Source organism: Cetorhinus maximus, chromosome 8 (genome assembly GCF_964194155.1).
Source record: "Cetorhinus maximus chromosome 8, sCetMax3.hap1.1, whole genome shotgun sequence".
In the NCBI taxonomy this organism is placed as follows: domain Eukaryota; kingdom Metazoa; phylum Chordata; class Chondrichthyes; order Lamniformes; family Cetorhinidae; genus Cetorhinus; species Cetorhinus maximus.
The window spans coordinates 5,106,254-5,119,538 of NC_135886.1; the positions used below are offsets into that span (position 1 = coordinate 5,106,254).

Here is a 13,285-nt window from a genome sequence, read left to right on the forward strand (position 1 = left end):
TGGAGTGCCACAGGGTCAGTGCTGGGGCCTCAGTTATTTACAACGCATATTAATGACTTAGTTGAAGAGGCAGAGAGTAATGTATTTAAGTTTGCAGATGATACAAAGCTAGGTGGAAAGTTAAGCTATGGGGAGGACACAGCGAAGCTGCAAAGGGATATAGACAGGTTAAGTGAGTGGGCAACAAGATGGCAGATGGATTATAATGTAGGAAAGTGTGAAGTTATTCACTCTGGTTGAAAGAATAGAAGAGCTTAATACTTTTTAAACGATGATAAACTTGTAAGTGTTGATATTCCAAGAGACTTGGGTGTGCTTGTACAAAGGAACACAAAAAGTTAACATACAGGGACATACCCTTTATTGCAAGGGGTTTGGAGTACAGGAATAAATAAGTCTTGTTAGAGTTGTACAGGGTTTTGGTGAGACCACATCTGGAATACTGTGTGCAGTTTTAGCCCCCACGGTTAATAGATATACTTACATTGGAGGCTGTGCAGCAAATTGGTTCACTAACTTGGTCCCTGGGATGAGGGGGTTGTTCTATAATGAGAGGCTGAGCAAACTGGGTCTATTTTCTCTGGTGTTTAGAAGAATGCGAGGCGATCTCATTGAAATGTACAAGATTCTGAAGGGGCTTGATAGGGTAGAAGCTGAGAGATTGTCTCCACTTTTCGGTGAATCTAAAACACAGGGGCACAGACTCAGGATAAGGGACTAATCATTTAGGACTGAGAGGAGGGAAAATTAATTCACTCCAAGGGTTGTGAATCTTTGGAATTCTCTAACCCAGTGTATTGTGAATGCTCCAACATTGAATATATTTAAGGCAGAATAGACAGATTTTTGGTCTTTCAGGGAATCGAGGGCTATAGGGAATGGGCAGGGAAGTGGAGATTAAGCTCAAGACCCGCCATGTTCAAGTTGAATGGCAGAGCAGGCTCAACAGTCATACAGCCATACAGTCTAGTCTTGCTCCTATATCTTAGGTCCTTGTACATCTTTTGGGCATTTACCTCCAGAAGAGATTTGGATAAAAAGCAGAGCAATCTGTTTCATTTTTAGGCATATTTATGGTAAACTCTAATACACTGCATTCTTATACAATACTGTTTTAAACCCTTATACATTCACAGTTTTAAATGTTAATCACAATAAGTGCTAGTCATGGAAGAATGAGTCCAAAGCTGGTCTTTTACCTCAAGCTGGTTTATTCTCAAGGCAGCTCTTCAGACTCCCCCCACCTCACCATCCTTGCCCCTCCCCCCTCCTCCTGCCTCTCCACCTCCCCCTTCCCTCCCTCCCCCGTTCCTTCCCCCATCGATACATTGACACTATAGGTTCTCTCATGCATTTGCAAAAAAAGAAACCTTCCCCTGCTGAATTAATCCGCACGGCAACAGAAAAGTGGCAGCTGAGGAAGATTATTACGTCGAGAGGAAAATAACCGTCCAATCAAAATTCCATCCAAAACCATTGTCCATCACTACCTTACCTCCCAGAATGAAATTCCTTATGACTTGTGAAGATGATTTTTCCCCACTTTCCGACTATAAGGGTGATTTGTGTCGGCCGGTTGAGCTCATCATAGAAATTAATGGGCCTAAGGTTGTCAATTTGTCATTTTTTTCCCAATTTCTTTGGAGGATTTAATTTTCCAAAAGCATTTTCATCTTTGGTCCTAAGGAAGCTGAAAATGGTAATGTAATTAACAGGCATGCTGATGAGTGAAGCAATTGCATAGCTTTATGGCCAAAGTTTTTCAGCTGGCGGGCAGGCTCGATGGGAGCGGGCTCGATGGGTCCACGATTGGCTCTGCGCTGCCATTTTACGCGGGCGGGCCAATTAAAGCCTGCCCAGTGTAAGACACAGCTGTAAGATGCTACCTGTGTGGGCGGGGGGAGGAGAGAGAGAGAGTCGGGGCCAGCGCTCTTTCGTGCATGCGCGCGAAAGAGCGCTTCAATCTCCCTGAGGCACAGAGCTGCCTCAGGGAAATTGAAGGGCTTTTGAAATTATTAAATAAATGGAGTAAAAATGTAACTAAACATGCCCCGTCATACGAAGATGCTGAAAAAGCAGATGGATATCATAACGTCTTGCAAGACCATGAATGGTTCATCTTTAGCTCACCACAACAGAACCCCTGGCGACTGAGTCCGTCAAAGTTTCTGGTCTTCATTAGCTTTGTTTATAAAAGTACTTCTTAATAACACTAAAGAACAAGATTTTAAAGAGTAGACTTACTTGGTACAGACAGAACAATCAAAAGAGCAACCAATTTCCATGCTCTGGACTCTCTCGGGTAGGCGAATTCACTGTGTTTGGACATTGTAATTCAGCTGTGCTGTGTTTGAATCAGTTGATTCCTTATGTTGTAATCGTGTAGGTGGTTCCCTTCTTCATGACGTTATCAGCTCTGAACTGGTGCTGTGCTGGACTTTCACGATAAGGAGGAGGTCTGGTGCCAGCTGCAGAAGCTGAATCTGTGCTCTCCAACCCAACTAATGGACTGGGATGTTATTCTAAGTAGTTTGGGGCTCTTACCCTCCATACCATTCAAGAAATTTAGAAGTAAAGTGGAGCAATTTGCTTCATTTTCACATTTCAATCAACTGTCATAGAGGAAATGCTTGAACCTATTATTAAGGAGGTAACAGCAGGACATTTAAAAAATCATTACACAATCAGGCTGAGTCAACATGGTTTTGTGAAAGGAAAATCGTGCTTGACTAATTTTTTTAGAGTTCATTGAGCAAGTAACAAACAAGGTGGATAAAGGGGAACCTGTAGATTTGGTGTACTTGGATTTCCAAAAAAGCATTTGATAAGGTGCCACATCAAAAGTTACTTCACAAAATAAGAGCTCGTGATGTAGGGGGTTACATATTATGATGGATGGAGGATTGGTTAGCTAACAGGAAGCAGGAAGTAATGAAAAGTGGGTCATTTTTGGGTTGGCATGTTGTAACCAGCAGAATGCCACAGGAATCAGTGCTGGGGCCTCATCTATTTACAACTTGTATCAGTGACTTGGATGAAGGGACCAAATGTATGGTAGCTAAATTTGCTGATGATACAAAGATAGGTTGGAAAGTAAGTTGGCAAGAGGACATAACGAGTCTACAAAGAGAATTATCCCTTCTGAATCGTGTCCTCATTCACACCGCACACTAAACAATCTCTGAGCACATCATTTAAAGGTGTACCAAACTCACAATGTTCTGTTAACTGTTTCAAACTTGCCATATAACAAGCAACTGTCTCCCATGAGGCTCTATTTCTTGAGTTAAATTTGAACTGTTGCATCGTTACCGAGGGCTTTGGCTGGTAATGATGCTTTACGAGGTCCGCTAGTTCCTCAAAACTTTTCGAATCAAGGCCCCTGTGCTGTCAAACTTCAAATCAATCCATAGGTTTTACTCCCACATGTGGATAAGAGGATCGCTCGCCTCTTCTCTTCTCCCGCAATGTCGTTTGCTTAGAAAAAGAAGGTTCAATATAATGAGACCAATTGTCCGTGGCTGGATCAAATGGGTCAATTCTTCCGAATTGTGGCATTCTGTGAGGGGATTGCTTAGACTATTAGGACGGAAATTCTACTTTCAATTACCGTACGAGGTACAGCCCGATTTTGTTTCTGTTGATTTCTTTCATTAACTTGTTTTATTCTCAGAACCAATTTATTTTATCTTTGCTTTTTCCTCACTTTTTTATTGCTTTTTCCTGGTTGCCAGCTTGTTGGATCCTAGTCACCAGTTTGTTTGGGCTTATGTATCCCGGTTTTGAGCTTATTTTGGGATGGCCAACTTGGTACAATAGACAGAGTAGGTCAGCAGACAGTTCTTAGGTAGAACACATTCTGTTTATTTATAAAGGAACTCAGCAGCTCCACGTGTGTGCTTTCAACTCAAACCCTGTCTCTACACTACTGACTCTAACTATAGACTACTGACCACAGAGCTAGCCTGCGCTACTCTTCTATTAGACACTAGGATCATGTGATCTTCCATTATAACACTCTTCTTAAAGCTATATTACACATCAGATTACCACAACTATGTAACTGTGAGCGACTCACGAGAGTCTGAGATGTGGACCAAGAACATTTTAATATCTCCCAAGCAGCTACGAAAAAGCAGACAGACAAATATGCCAGGGCCTGAGCCTTTCAGCCAGGAGACTATGTGCTCATGCTCCTACCAATACTGGGTGAACCCCTAAAAGCCCGGTTCCGTGGCCCATACAGAGCAGCAAAGAAACTTGGTGAGGCAAACTTGGTGATGACACCCCAGACCACAGGAAAAAGCAAAGGCTGCGTCATAGTCAACATGATAAAACAATTTCACAGCTAGAAGGGGGCAAGCAGTTAACAGTCTGTCCAATAACAACAGCTCTGGAGGACGAGTGGAACAGTGAGGACGAATTGGTAGATGTGGGTGAGGCCCACATTGAACCCCTACTGTACCCACCTTCAATACCCTATACCAGCACCTTGGCACCTACTGCGAGCGATCCTCTTATCCACATGTGGGAGTAAAGCCTATGGATTGATTCGAAGTTTGACAGCACAGGGGCCTTGATTCAAAGTTTTGAGGAACTGGTAGACCTCGTAAAGCGTCATTACCAGCCGAAGCACTCTCTGGTGGAAAGGTCATGCCTTTTCCCAGCAGTCGCGTTTGACTGGCTCCTGTATCCCTCAGTATAGGTTAACTCGTCTTGTCCTGGGGGAATGTGACCACGCTTCCTTCTGATACAAAGTCCTCGTAACTCTCAGGGACTTTTTTAAAACTCACCTGCGCTCACAGGGTAGGATTTCCCGCACCCGCCCACCGCTGTGATCTCCCGGTCCCATCCCGTCACCTTTAGCAATCAGCACGGAGGCCTCCTGCCTCTTGGAGGTTATAACGCACAGGTTTTTACTCCTCACTCTTCTTCTTAACTCCGTCCTTTCTGACCTGAGTTTCCAGCTGCCCTTTCTCTCCCGTGGATGCTCAGTTTCCTATCACTCTCCCGCCTTCTATCCTTCTCAGGTGGTGGGGGGGGGTGGTGACTAGGGAAGGGTCTCCTTTGGGATGAGAGATTGCGGACCAGCTCATAATCATCGGCCACGTCTGCTGCCTGCCTGGCCCCTGCTGCTCTCTGTTCCTCTATCTGAGTTCTCATCGGGAAGGGGGTGGAGGCTGTGAGTGGAGAATTATTTCACAAAGGTTTTCCTAGGTGGCCTCAAGTTTAAGCGCCAGTACCCACCGGTCAAAAACGAGCTGCTTCAGCCGTTCAAATTTCAGGCATGTCTGGTCAGTCTGTTTCTTGAGGTGCGGAATTTCTGAAAGTACACGCCTCCGGCACTTACTGCTATGCACTTAAAATAGCCCTTTTTGCTTCCCCATGGTTGGTCGCACTTTCCTCAGGCAAGAGGGAGTAAATCTCGTGAGCGTTTCCTGTCAGCTTACACTGCAACAGCAGGGGGCAGTGTTGGGCCGACCACTTTTACAGCTGGTGCTAATCTTTCAAAAGAGATAAGAAAAGGCGTCCACCTCTTCCTCATCAAACTTAGGGATTAAATGGGCAAACTGGAATAGCCCGAGGGGTGGTTTCAAGGGACACAGTGGGATCACAGAATTGTTACGGTGTAGAAGGAGGCCATTCGGCCCATCATGTCTGCACTGGCTCTCTGAGCGTTTTAACTTAGTGCCAACCTCCTGCCTTTTCCCTGTAACCCTGCACATTGCTCAATCTTAAATAATCGCCCAATGCCCTCTTGAATGCCTCAGTTGAACCTGCCTCCACCACACTTCCAGGCCGTGCATTCCAAACCCTAACTACTCGCTGTGTGAAAACGCTTTTTCTCAACTTGCATTTGCTTCTTTTGCAAATCACTTTAAAACTGTGCCCCCTGGGTTCTCGATCCATTTACGAGCGGGAACAGTTTCTCCCTATCTACTCTGTCCAGACCCCTCATGATTTTGAAAATTTCTATCAAGTCTCCTCTTAGCCTTCTCCTCTCCAAGGAAAACAGTCCCAACCTCCCCAATCTTTCCTCATAACTGAAGTGTCTCATCCCTGGAATTATTCTTGTAAACGTCTTCTGCACTCTCTCCAATGCGCTCACATCCTTCCTATAGCGTGGCGCCCAGAACTGTACACAATGCTCCAGATGAGGTCTAACCAGTGTCTTATATAAGTTCCTCATAACCTCCCTGCTTTTATACTATATGCCCCTATTAATGAAGCCTAGAATACTGTACGCTTTAGAAACAGCTCTCTCTACCTGTCCTGCCACCTTTAATGACTTATATACATATACACCCAGGTCTCTCTGCTCCTGCACACCCTTTAGAATAGTATCCTTAATTTTATACTGTCTCTCCATATTCTTTGTACCAAAGTGTATCACCTCACGCTTTTCCACATTGAACTTCATCTGCCACCTATCTGCCCACTCCACCAATATGTCAATGTCCTTTTGAAGTTCTACACTGTCCTTCTCACAGTTTACAATTCTCCTAAGTTTTGTGTCATCTGCAAACTTTGAAAGGGATCCTCCCTTCTCAGCTTGAGCTGTTTCAATTTAAATTCCCTATCCTTTTCTCTTTCCCTTTCCTGGAATTCTCTCTCCTCCTTCCATTTCTACCTCTCTCTCTTTCCTCAAATTCCAAATCCAACTTCCACTGCCCCAATCTTAATTTCTCTGCCGCTAATTTATCTGTTTTAGTGTCCTCAATTTCCACCTTGAGATGTTTCACTACCTGTTCAAAATTTCTGTTTTTCTAGCTTTTGGGTGGAACTCCACCTCTAAATGCCTCCCTACACCTTTTAATTCTTCCAAGGATAGTGTCCTTAACTTTTCTCCAGTTATCTCAATCTGTTCTGTGAAAGCATTATCATTAAATGTGGACATTTTGGCACTTTTAGTATTACAGACTCGAGAAAACCTTTCCCAGTTTCTAAATTGCTTTTGAAGGGGCACTTACTTTCCCAATCCAATTCTTTCGTCAGTTTGTGGGAACAATTCCTGCCAGAATAGTCCCCAGCTTTGGTATAACCAGGTGAGAAGGGCTGATCTGGCTCCCGTCTATACAACTTCCTCGGTTAGTCACAACAAAATGTTTAAGTTTCTTTTTAACAAGGATATGCCTTTTCCCAAATCAAAATGTATTTAACTATTTAAGCTGTGAGCAATAAGGAACCAATCAAACAAGTTTCTCTTGAGCCAAAGAAAGAGCAAATTTATTAACTACTAAATCTGAGAAAAATAATAAAGACACAATGTCAAGCATCCAGCCCTCATGCAGTCATTAGGGCTCACACACGCACACACACACACGCACGCACACACACACACGCACACACACACACGCCCGCGCTCCCGCGCACACACATACACTCACACACACACGCACACACCCGTGCTTGCGCGCGCACAGATACACACACACACATGCCCGCGCGCACACATACACACACACACGCCCGCGCTCGCCCGCACACACACACACGCCCGCGCGCACACACATACACACACACACACACGCCTGCGCTCGCCCGCACACACGCCCCCGCTCGCGCCCACACACATACACACACACACACACACCCGCGCTCGCACACACACACATATGCCTGCGCGCACACACACACGCGCTTACGCGCACACACATACACACACACACATACATACACACACATACACACACCCCCGCGCTCGCGCACACACACATACACGCACACACACATCCCCACGCTCGCGCGCACACACATACACACACGTGCGTACACACACATACACACGCGCGCACGCTCACACACACACATGCACACACAGACATGCACACATACACACAAACACAGTGACACACACACAGGTATCAGGAATAAGGTTAGAGTACAATAAAAAAATGTAAAAGAATATATGGTCAAGTGTCCTTTGATTACCTTTGAGGCATAGATTTTAAAAATTGCTGCTGTTTTAGGTTAGCTGGATGTGGTCAGGTGTAGAAGATATTGCAATTATTATGGGATCTTGGTTCGCTGGTAGTTTTCTGGTAGAGTTGGCTTCTCGAACCGGGCGATACGCTTAATCCAAAAGACAGAGAGAGCCCTCAGCTTGTTTCCTCTTTCTTAACAATATCGGTGTCACTTGCAACCTCTCTGTAGTGGCTGGCAGCCTTACTTTGAAATATTTTGCCCACTGTGTACTTCCAAGAGGTTTTGGGCATGTCTGTCTGTTGCAGCCATGTTTCAATACCCAGTACTGTGCATTTTTTATGTCTCTTCCTTGGACCGTTATGAGTTTCAATGGGTGTCTGGATCATAGGAAATATCTGACTCTTCACACTCCCGAGTTGGTTTCTTACTTTCACTTTGGAATGTCGCCTTGCGTTTTGAAACAGATTGCTCTGCCTCAATTCAAATTGCAAAAATTCCCAGTCAGTTGAAAGTTGAAAAAAGCATTTTTTCTAACATAAAGGGGCATGGTCTCGTAACACTGGTAAGAAACTTTAAGGTGTGAAAAGCCACCACAGTAGGTGGGAGGATGATTCAGACTGTGATTAATCTTATTTGGAAGAAGACTTGACATTTGTTACAGGGTCACGTGATACAGTGGCCACCTTTACTTTCTGTTCAAACTATAGCAAATTTCCACAAGCGCACAGAACCCCATAGCAGAATTTAATCACACAGGGAGAGAGGGACAAAGAAGCCACCAATCTGCTGTAACCAACCAGACTATAAAAAGGGCCACGCCACAGTTCCTTGAAAACGAAATAAAGAACTTCCTCTCTCCTCTCTACCTCGTTCCACCCTCAAGCTTACCTGAGAAAGCCAACTTCCTGGAGATTGACCACGGGAGCCATCGCAACTGCCGAGACGTCTCTGCAATTTCAAAGCCTTCGCTTCAGAAACGTTGCAACATGACTACGAAATAACAGGCCTGCATCAAAATGGAGGCTGAGATCCATTCCATATTTATAAGCATTGTTTTTATCTTCCCCTCCACCTAGTTTTGGTGTGTGTGTGTGTGTGACAAAAGGCTTGCTGCTGGGTTATTCAAAATAGTCTTACACACTCCAAGGGCAAGGAAACAATTACACTCACATACAAATGTAAATGAACATGGAAAATAAAAGGTGACACCTTAAAATTGTGAAAATAGGTACTGGGCCTACTTTAAGCCCAGTAACATTCCATTGTAATTGACTATATAACATTCATTAGCTTCAAATGGCATCCTGACTACCAAATCACCTCTGAATATTCAAATATTCACTTGAAGATTGTTACCAAATATCAGAACTTTCAATGTTAAGGTGGCAGTTTATTAGCAAAAATACTTAATTTGTCGACAAATTGAACGTCGGTCTCCTGTTGCCATCGTATACAGGGATGTGAAATGAATTTGATGTCTGATCAATGGGCAGAATCAAAACCTGGTAAGTCTGACCAAAAACAATACTGCTGTAATACAATTGTTTTACAAAAACAGAGTTTACGAAGGCAGTCAGAGACAATTTACATGGAAATTATTGTTGGCGATATCAGTGGATGACCATACAATTTGAAACAAAAACAGAATTACCTGGAAAAACTCAGCAGGTCTGGCAGCATTGGCGGAGAAGAATAAAGTTGACGTTTCGAGTCCTCATGACCCTGAAGTTTTTCCAGGTAATTCTGTTTTTGTTTTGGATTTCCAGCATCCGCAGTTTTTTGTTTTTATGACCACACAATTTGTCTGTGTGACATTTCCCTGTCTGAAACTTTAGTATTGATATTAACCCATTTATTTGAAGAGTTACCAATAATGAATAATAGTTTGCAAAGAGCAAAGGCGTTGTGCAGTTTGTCTGTTAATAGCGCCATCAATAATCTCTATATTTCTTCAAACAGCAGCCATGCTATAGAATTGAAGCTGTCAGCAGAGATGGAGACATTGATTAAAATGGGGCCTTCAGACTGTCCACAGTTATCATGTAAGTTTAAAGTATCAGCAACAGGAGCATCATTAAAATCCGAGTGTCCAGCATTGAACATGTTCTGAAACGACAGCAGCGCTCCCTAATTAGACAGGCTCCTTACGTTCGTGCTGCTGTTTGCCATAAATACAGGCAGGAAAGTCTGCTGTCTGGAAGCTGCATTTGCTTGTTTCCATGTCATATCGGATATCTTGGTCTTCATCTCTGAAAGGCTTTTAAAAAGTGAATAAGTTATCATTGTCATACGTGTCAGCTGAGTTCAAACTGAAGAAAATGTAAAACTTGTGACTGATAAAGAAATATTACATATGTTTCTTTTTGTTTTACTTCCTTCCGTAATTTAATTGAGCTGTTGGCATGAAGGAATTATAACTTTTCATTGACCTGAAACATTCACTCTGTTCCTCTCTCCACAAGATGGGGGCAGATTGGTTGAGCATTTCCAACATTTTCTGTTCCTAGTTCAGGATTCTTTAATACCCATTTTTATTTCTGTGCAAATACATGAAGGTATCGTTCTGGCCTGCTTTCTAATTGCTCTGCGCTAACTGCTCTGCGCTGTCAGTCACACGAATAGTAGGATCAGTTCCAGCCAAGAGCCACTTTACACAACAAACTCAGAACACAGCCTCTTTCACCCCCACACCAAAAACTGAAAGCTTAAGTAAGTTGAAAACTTGAGCCTGCTCACGATCTGGGCCCCTAATGAGCCTTGAGCTCACTTTATGAGAATTAGAGAAATTATCAGCTGTTGAAGCCAATGCAATGTTTCGCTTCCAAAAATGACGTTTTACCCGCCGGCCGCGATGGTGACCATCCAGGTGACTCCGGCCCATCTGGATCCCATCTTCCTGTCACCTCAGCAGCTCCAGCTCCACAGGCTGAGGAGGGGGCCGCTGCCGAAAGCAGGCCGGGGTCCGCCAAGTCTCGTCCCAAACCCGCCTCATTATTTATGCATTCCCGGGAAACACGCCATTTCCATGGCGGGCGGGCTCTCATTCACCCGCCCACCATCACCCCGCTGCGGCATCACGCCAGGCGCCATGTTTAAAGTCCAGCTGCAAGCGCACATCCCAGTGCTTCCAGACCACCACTGCTGCACGGAAGACATGGCCATGCACTAATTATCTCCCCTTGCTTCCGCAGGCACATCTGCCAAACAGCCGATGGAGTCCACGACCCAGGGCCTCCAATCAAGCCCTGAAAAAACCTCTGAAGAGGAATCTTGAGGCACCCTCCCTGAAGTCCCATCACAGTGCTCGCCCACACTCTCCGCCAGCGCAGAGACACACTCCTCGGTGGGACCTAGCTTTAGAGTAGCCTCAGGATCACAATCTGGTGAGCGCATCACACCTTCTGATCTACAGCAGGTGGAGGCAGGGACTTCCCAGCTCCCCTGCCACTCGGAGGACTGCTGGAGGCCACAATGTCGCTGAGTCCGAGTCAGATGATGAGCCTCTGGACTCGGTCATGTCACAGTTGCTGGAATTGCAAAGACAAGCTCGGGAACATCAGGAAGGGATGCCCGCTGCACTCCTCAGATTGCAAGGCACGATGGAGGAATCCGTCCGCCTTCAGTCTGAGGTGTTAGGGTGGGCAGGCCAACACACCAAGGTCAACACTGGTAGGATCGCGGCCACCATGGAGACCTTTGTCCAGGACTTCTCTCCTGCACTGTTGCGCAGGCTCAACTCCATCGTTGATGCCATAGTTGGCTTCCAAAAATGTCAACGCGAGAGGGGTGCGGGGCAGCTCAATCTCACTCCAACTACCCATGTTCCTCAAGGAGTCAGCCTGGGGCCCTCGGGCACCCATAGGGAGGAGGGTCAGCAGGTGCACAACCCGGGGCCATCCACCCAGGTGACTCCGAGAGTGTCCGGCCCATCCGACTCTGATATTCCTGTGACCTCAGCAGCTCCAGCTCCACAGGCTGAGGAGGGGGCCACTGCCGAAAGCAGGCCGGGGTCCGCCAAGTCTGGGCCCTCCAGAGGACGCCCACCAAGGTCATCACAGATAGGGTGTCGCAGTCAGCAGGCTGCCTCCACCTTCACTGTGGATATCCGGGGATCACCAAGGCAGGGTTAGGATAATTAAGGAGAATTAGTTGCACAGCCTGGGCATGGGTATTAGTCACTTGTACAGACTGTTCACTATTGTCAATAAACTTCTAAGAATGTCTCCCTGCCTATGGCTCCTTGTTCTGATGAGCAGTGTTCGTGTCGCTCAGATGTGAAGCCTTCCTGCACAAGATAAAGGGCAGGTGTATCAGTCCAGGGCCTCTTCCCTGTGCTCTGTGCAACCTTCAGATAACAGTGATGGTCCAGCCTCACACTCCCTGGAAACATTACTGATGCCTGCACCTCGATGGTGCTGGTCATTGCTGCCAGAATGGAGTGGGCAGGCGTCACAGAGTTCTCTCATTCTTTCTGTGAGCTCTCAGCACATTTAAGGTGGGGTTGGCCCCCATCTCTTCAGCATCTGTGACCAGTGACGCTGAGCTCCTGAAGGGCTCAGGTGCTGAAGGCTCACAAAGGATCTAAAGTTTCATGGCTGTGTCTCTATGACATGACACTGATCACAGAGCACAAGCGAGCTGCCCTCGTCCAGACAGGAGTCAGACATTCTCAGACGCTATGTGAAGATTTATGGAGTGTCCTCACTGCATGGCATCATCATTCTCCTGCAATCGAACAGCTATTAGAGCCTCCACTGCGTCTCCATGACAGGAGTGTTATCACAGAGGGTATTCACGTTGCCATAAGTCAGACTGGTGTCAAATGTTCACAGGTACGATGTGAGGATCTATGGGGTCACCTCACTGCATGTCGTCATCATCCTCCACAAATCTAGCATCTATGAGGGCCTCCCGAACACACCTGCTTCTAACCAGTGTGAGGGCCTCATCCCCATCATCGTCGCCTCTGAGGACCGTCTAACCCTCATGCCCATGCAGCCTCCTGCATCTTCTCCTCAGTCGGCTCATCTCCCTGTTGGAGGGCCAGGTTGTAAAGGGCACAGCGGACGATGATGATGTGTGACACCCTCTGTGGATGGTATTGCAGGGCTCCACCAGACCGGTCCAGGCACCAGAACCTCATCTTCAGCATCCCGATAACCTGCTCCACCAAGTTGCGAGCTGCAGCATGAGTCTTATTATACTGTTGCACTGCTGCAGTCTGAGGCCGCTGCACAGGTGTCATCAGCCATGTACTCTACAGGTAACCCTTCTCCCCGAGGAGCCATCCCTCTGAAGAAGTGTTATATGGACTCGAAACCTTAACTCTGTTTCTCTTTCCACAGATGCTGCTGGGCCT

The 13,285-nt window shown here is 45.9% G+C and overlaps 1 protein-coding gene across 1 annotated transcript in view; it reads right to left on the minus strand.

Moving 5' to 3' along the window:
• Positions 1-13,285, minus strand: part of LOC144684058 (polymeric immunoglobulin receptor-like) — a 78,231-nt gene that overhangs the window by 37,013 nt on the left and 27,933 nt on the right. The window contains exon 7 of the mRNA XM_078547772.1: positions 10,064-10,183. Coding sequence (XP_078403898.1) covers positions 10,064-10,183 — 120 coding nt within the window. The remainder of the gene's footprint in view (positions 1-10,063; positions 10,184-13,285) is intronic.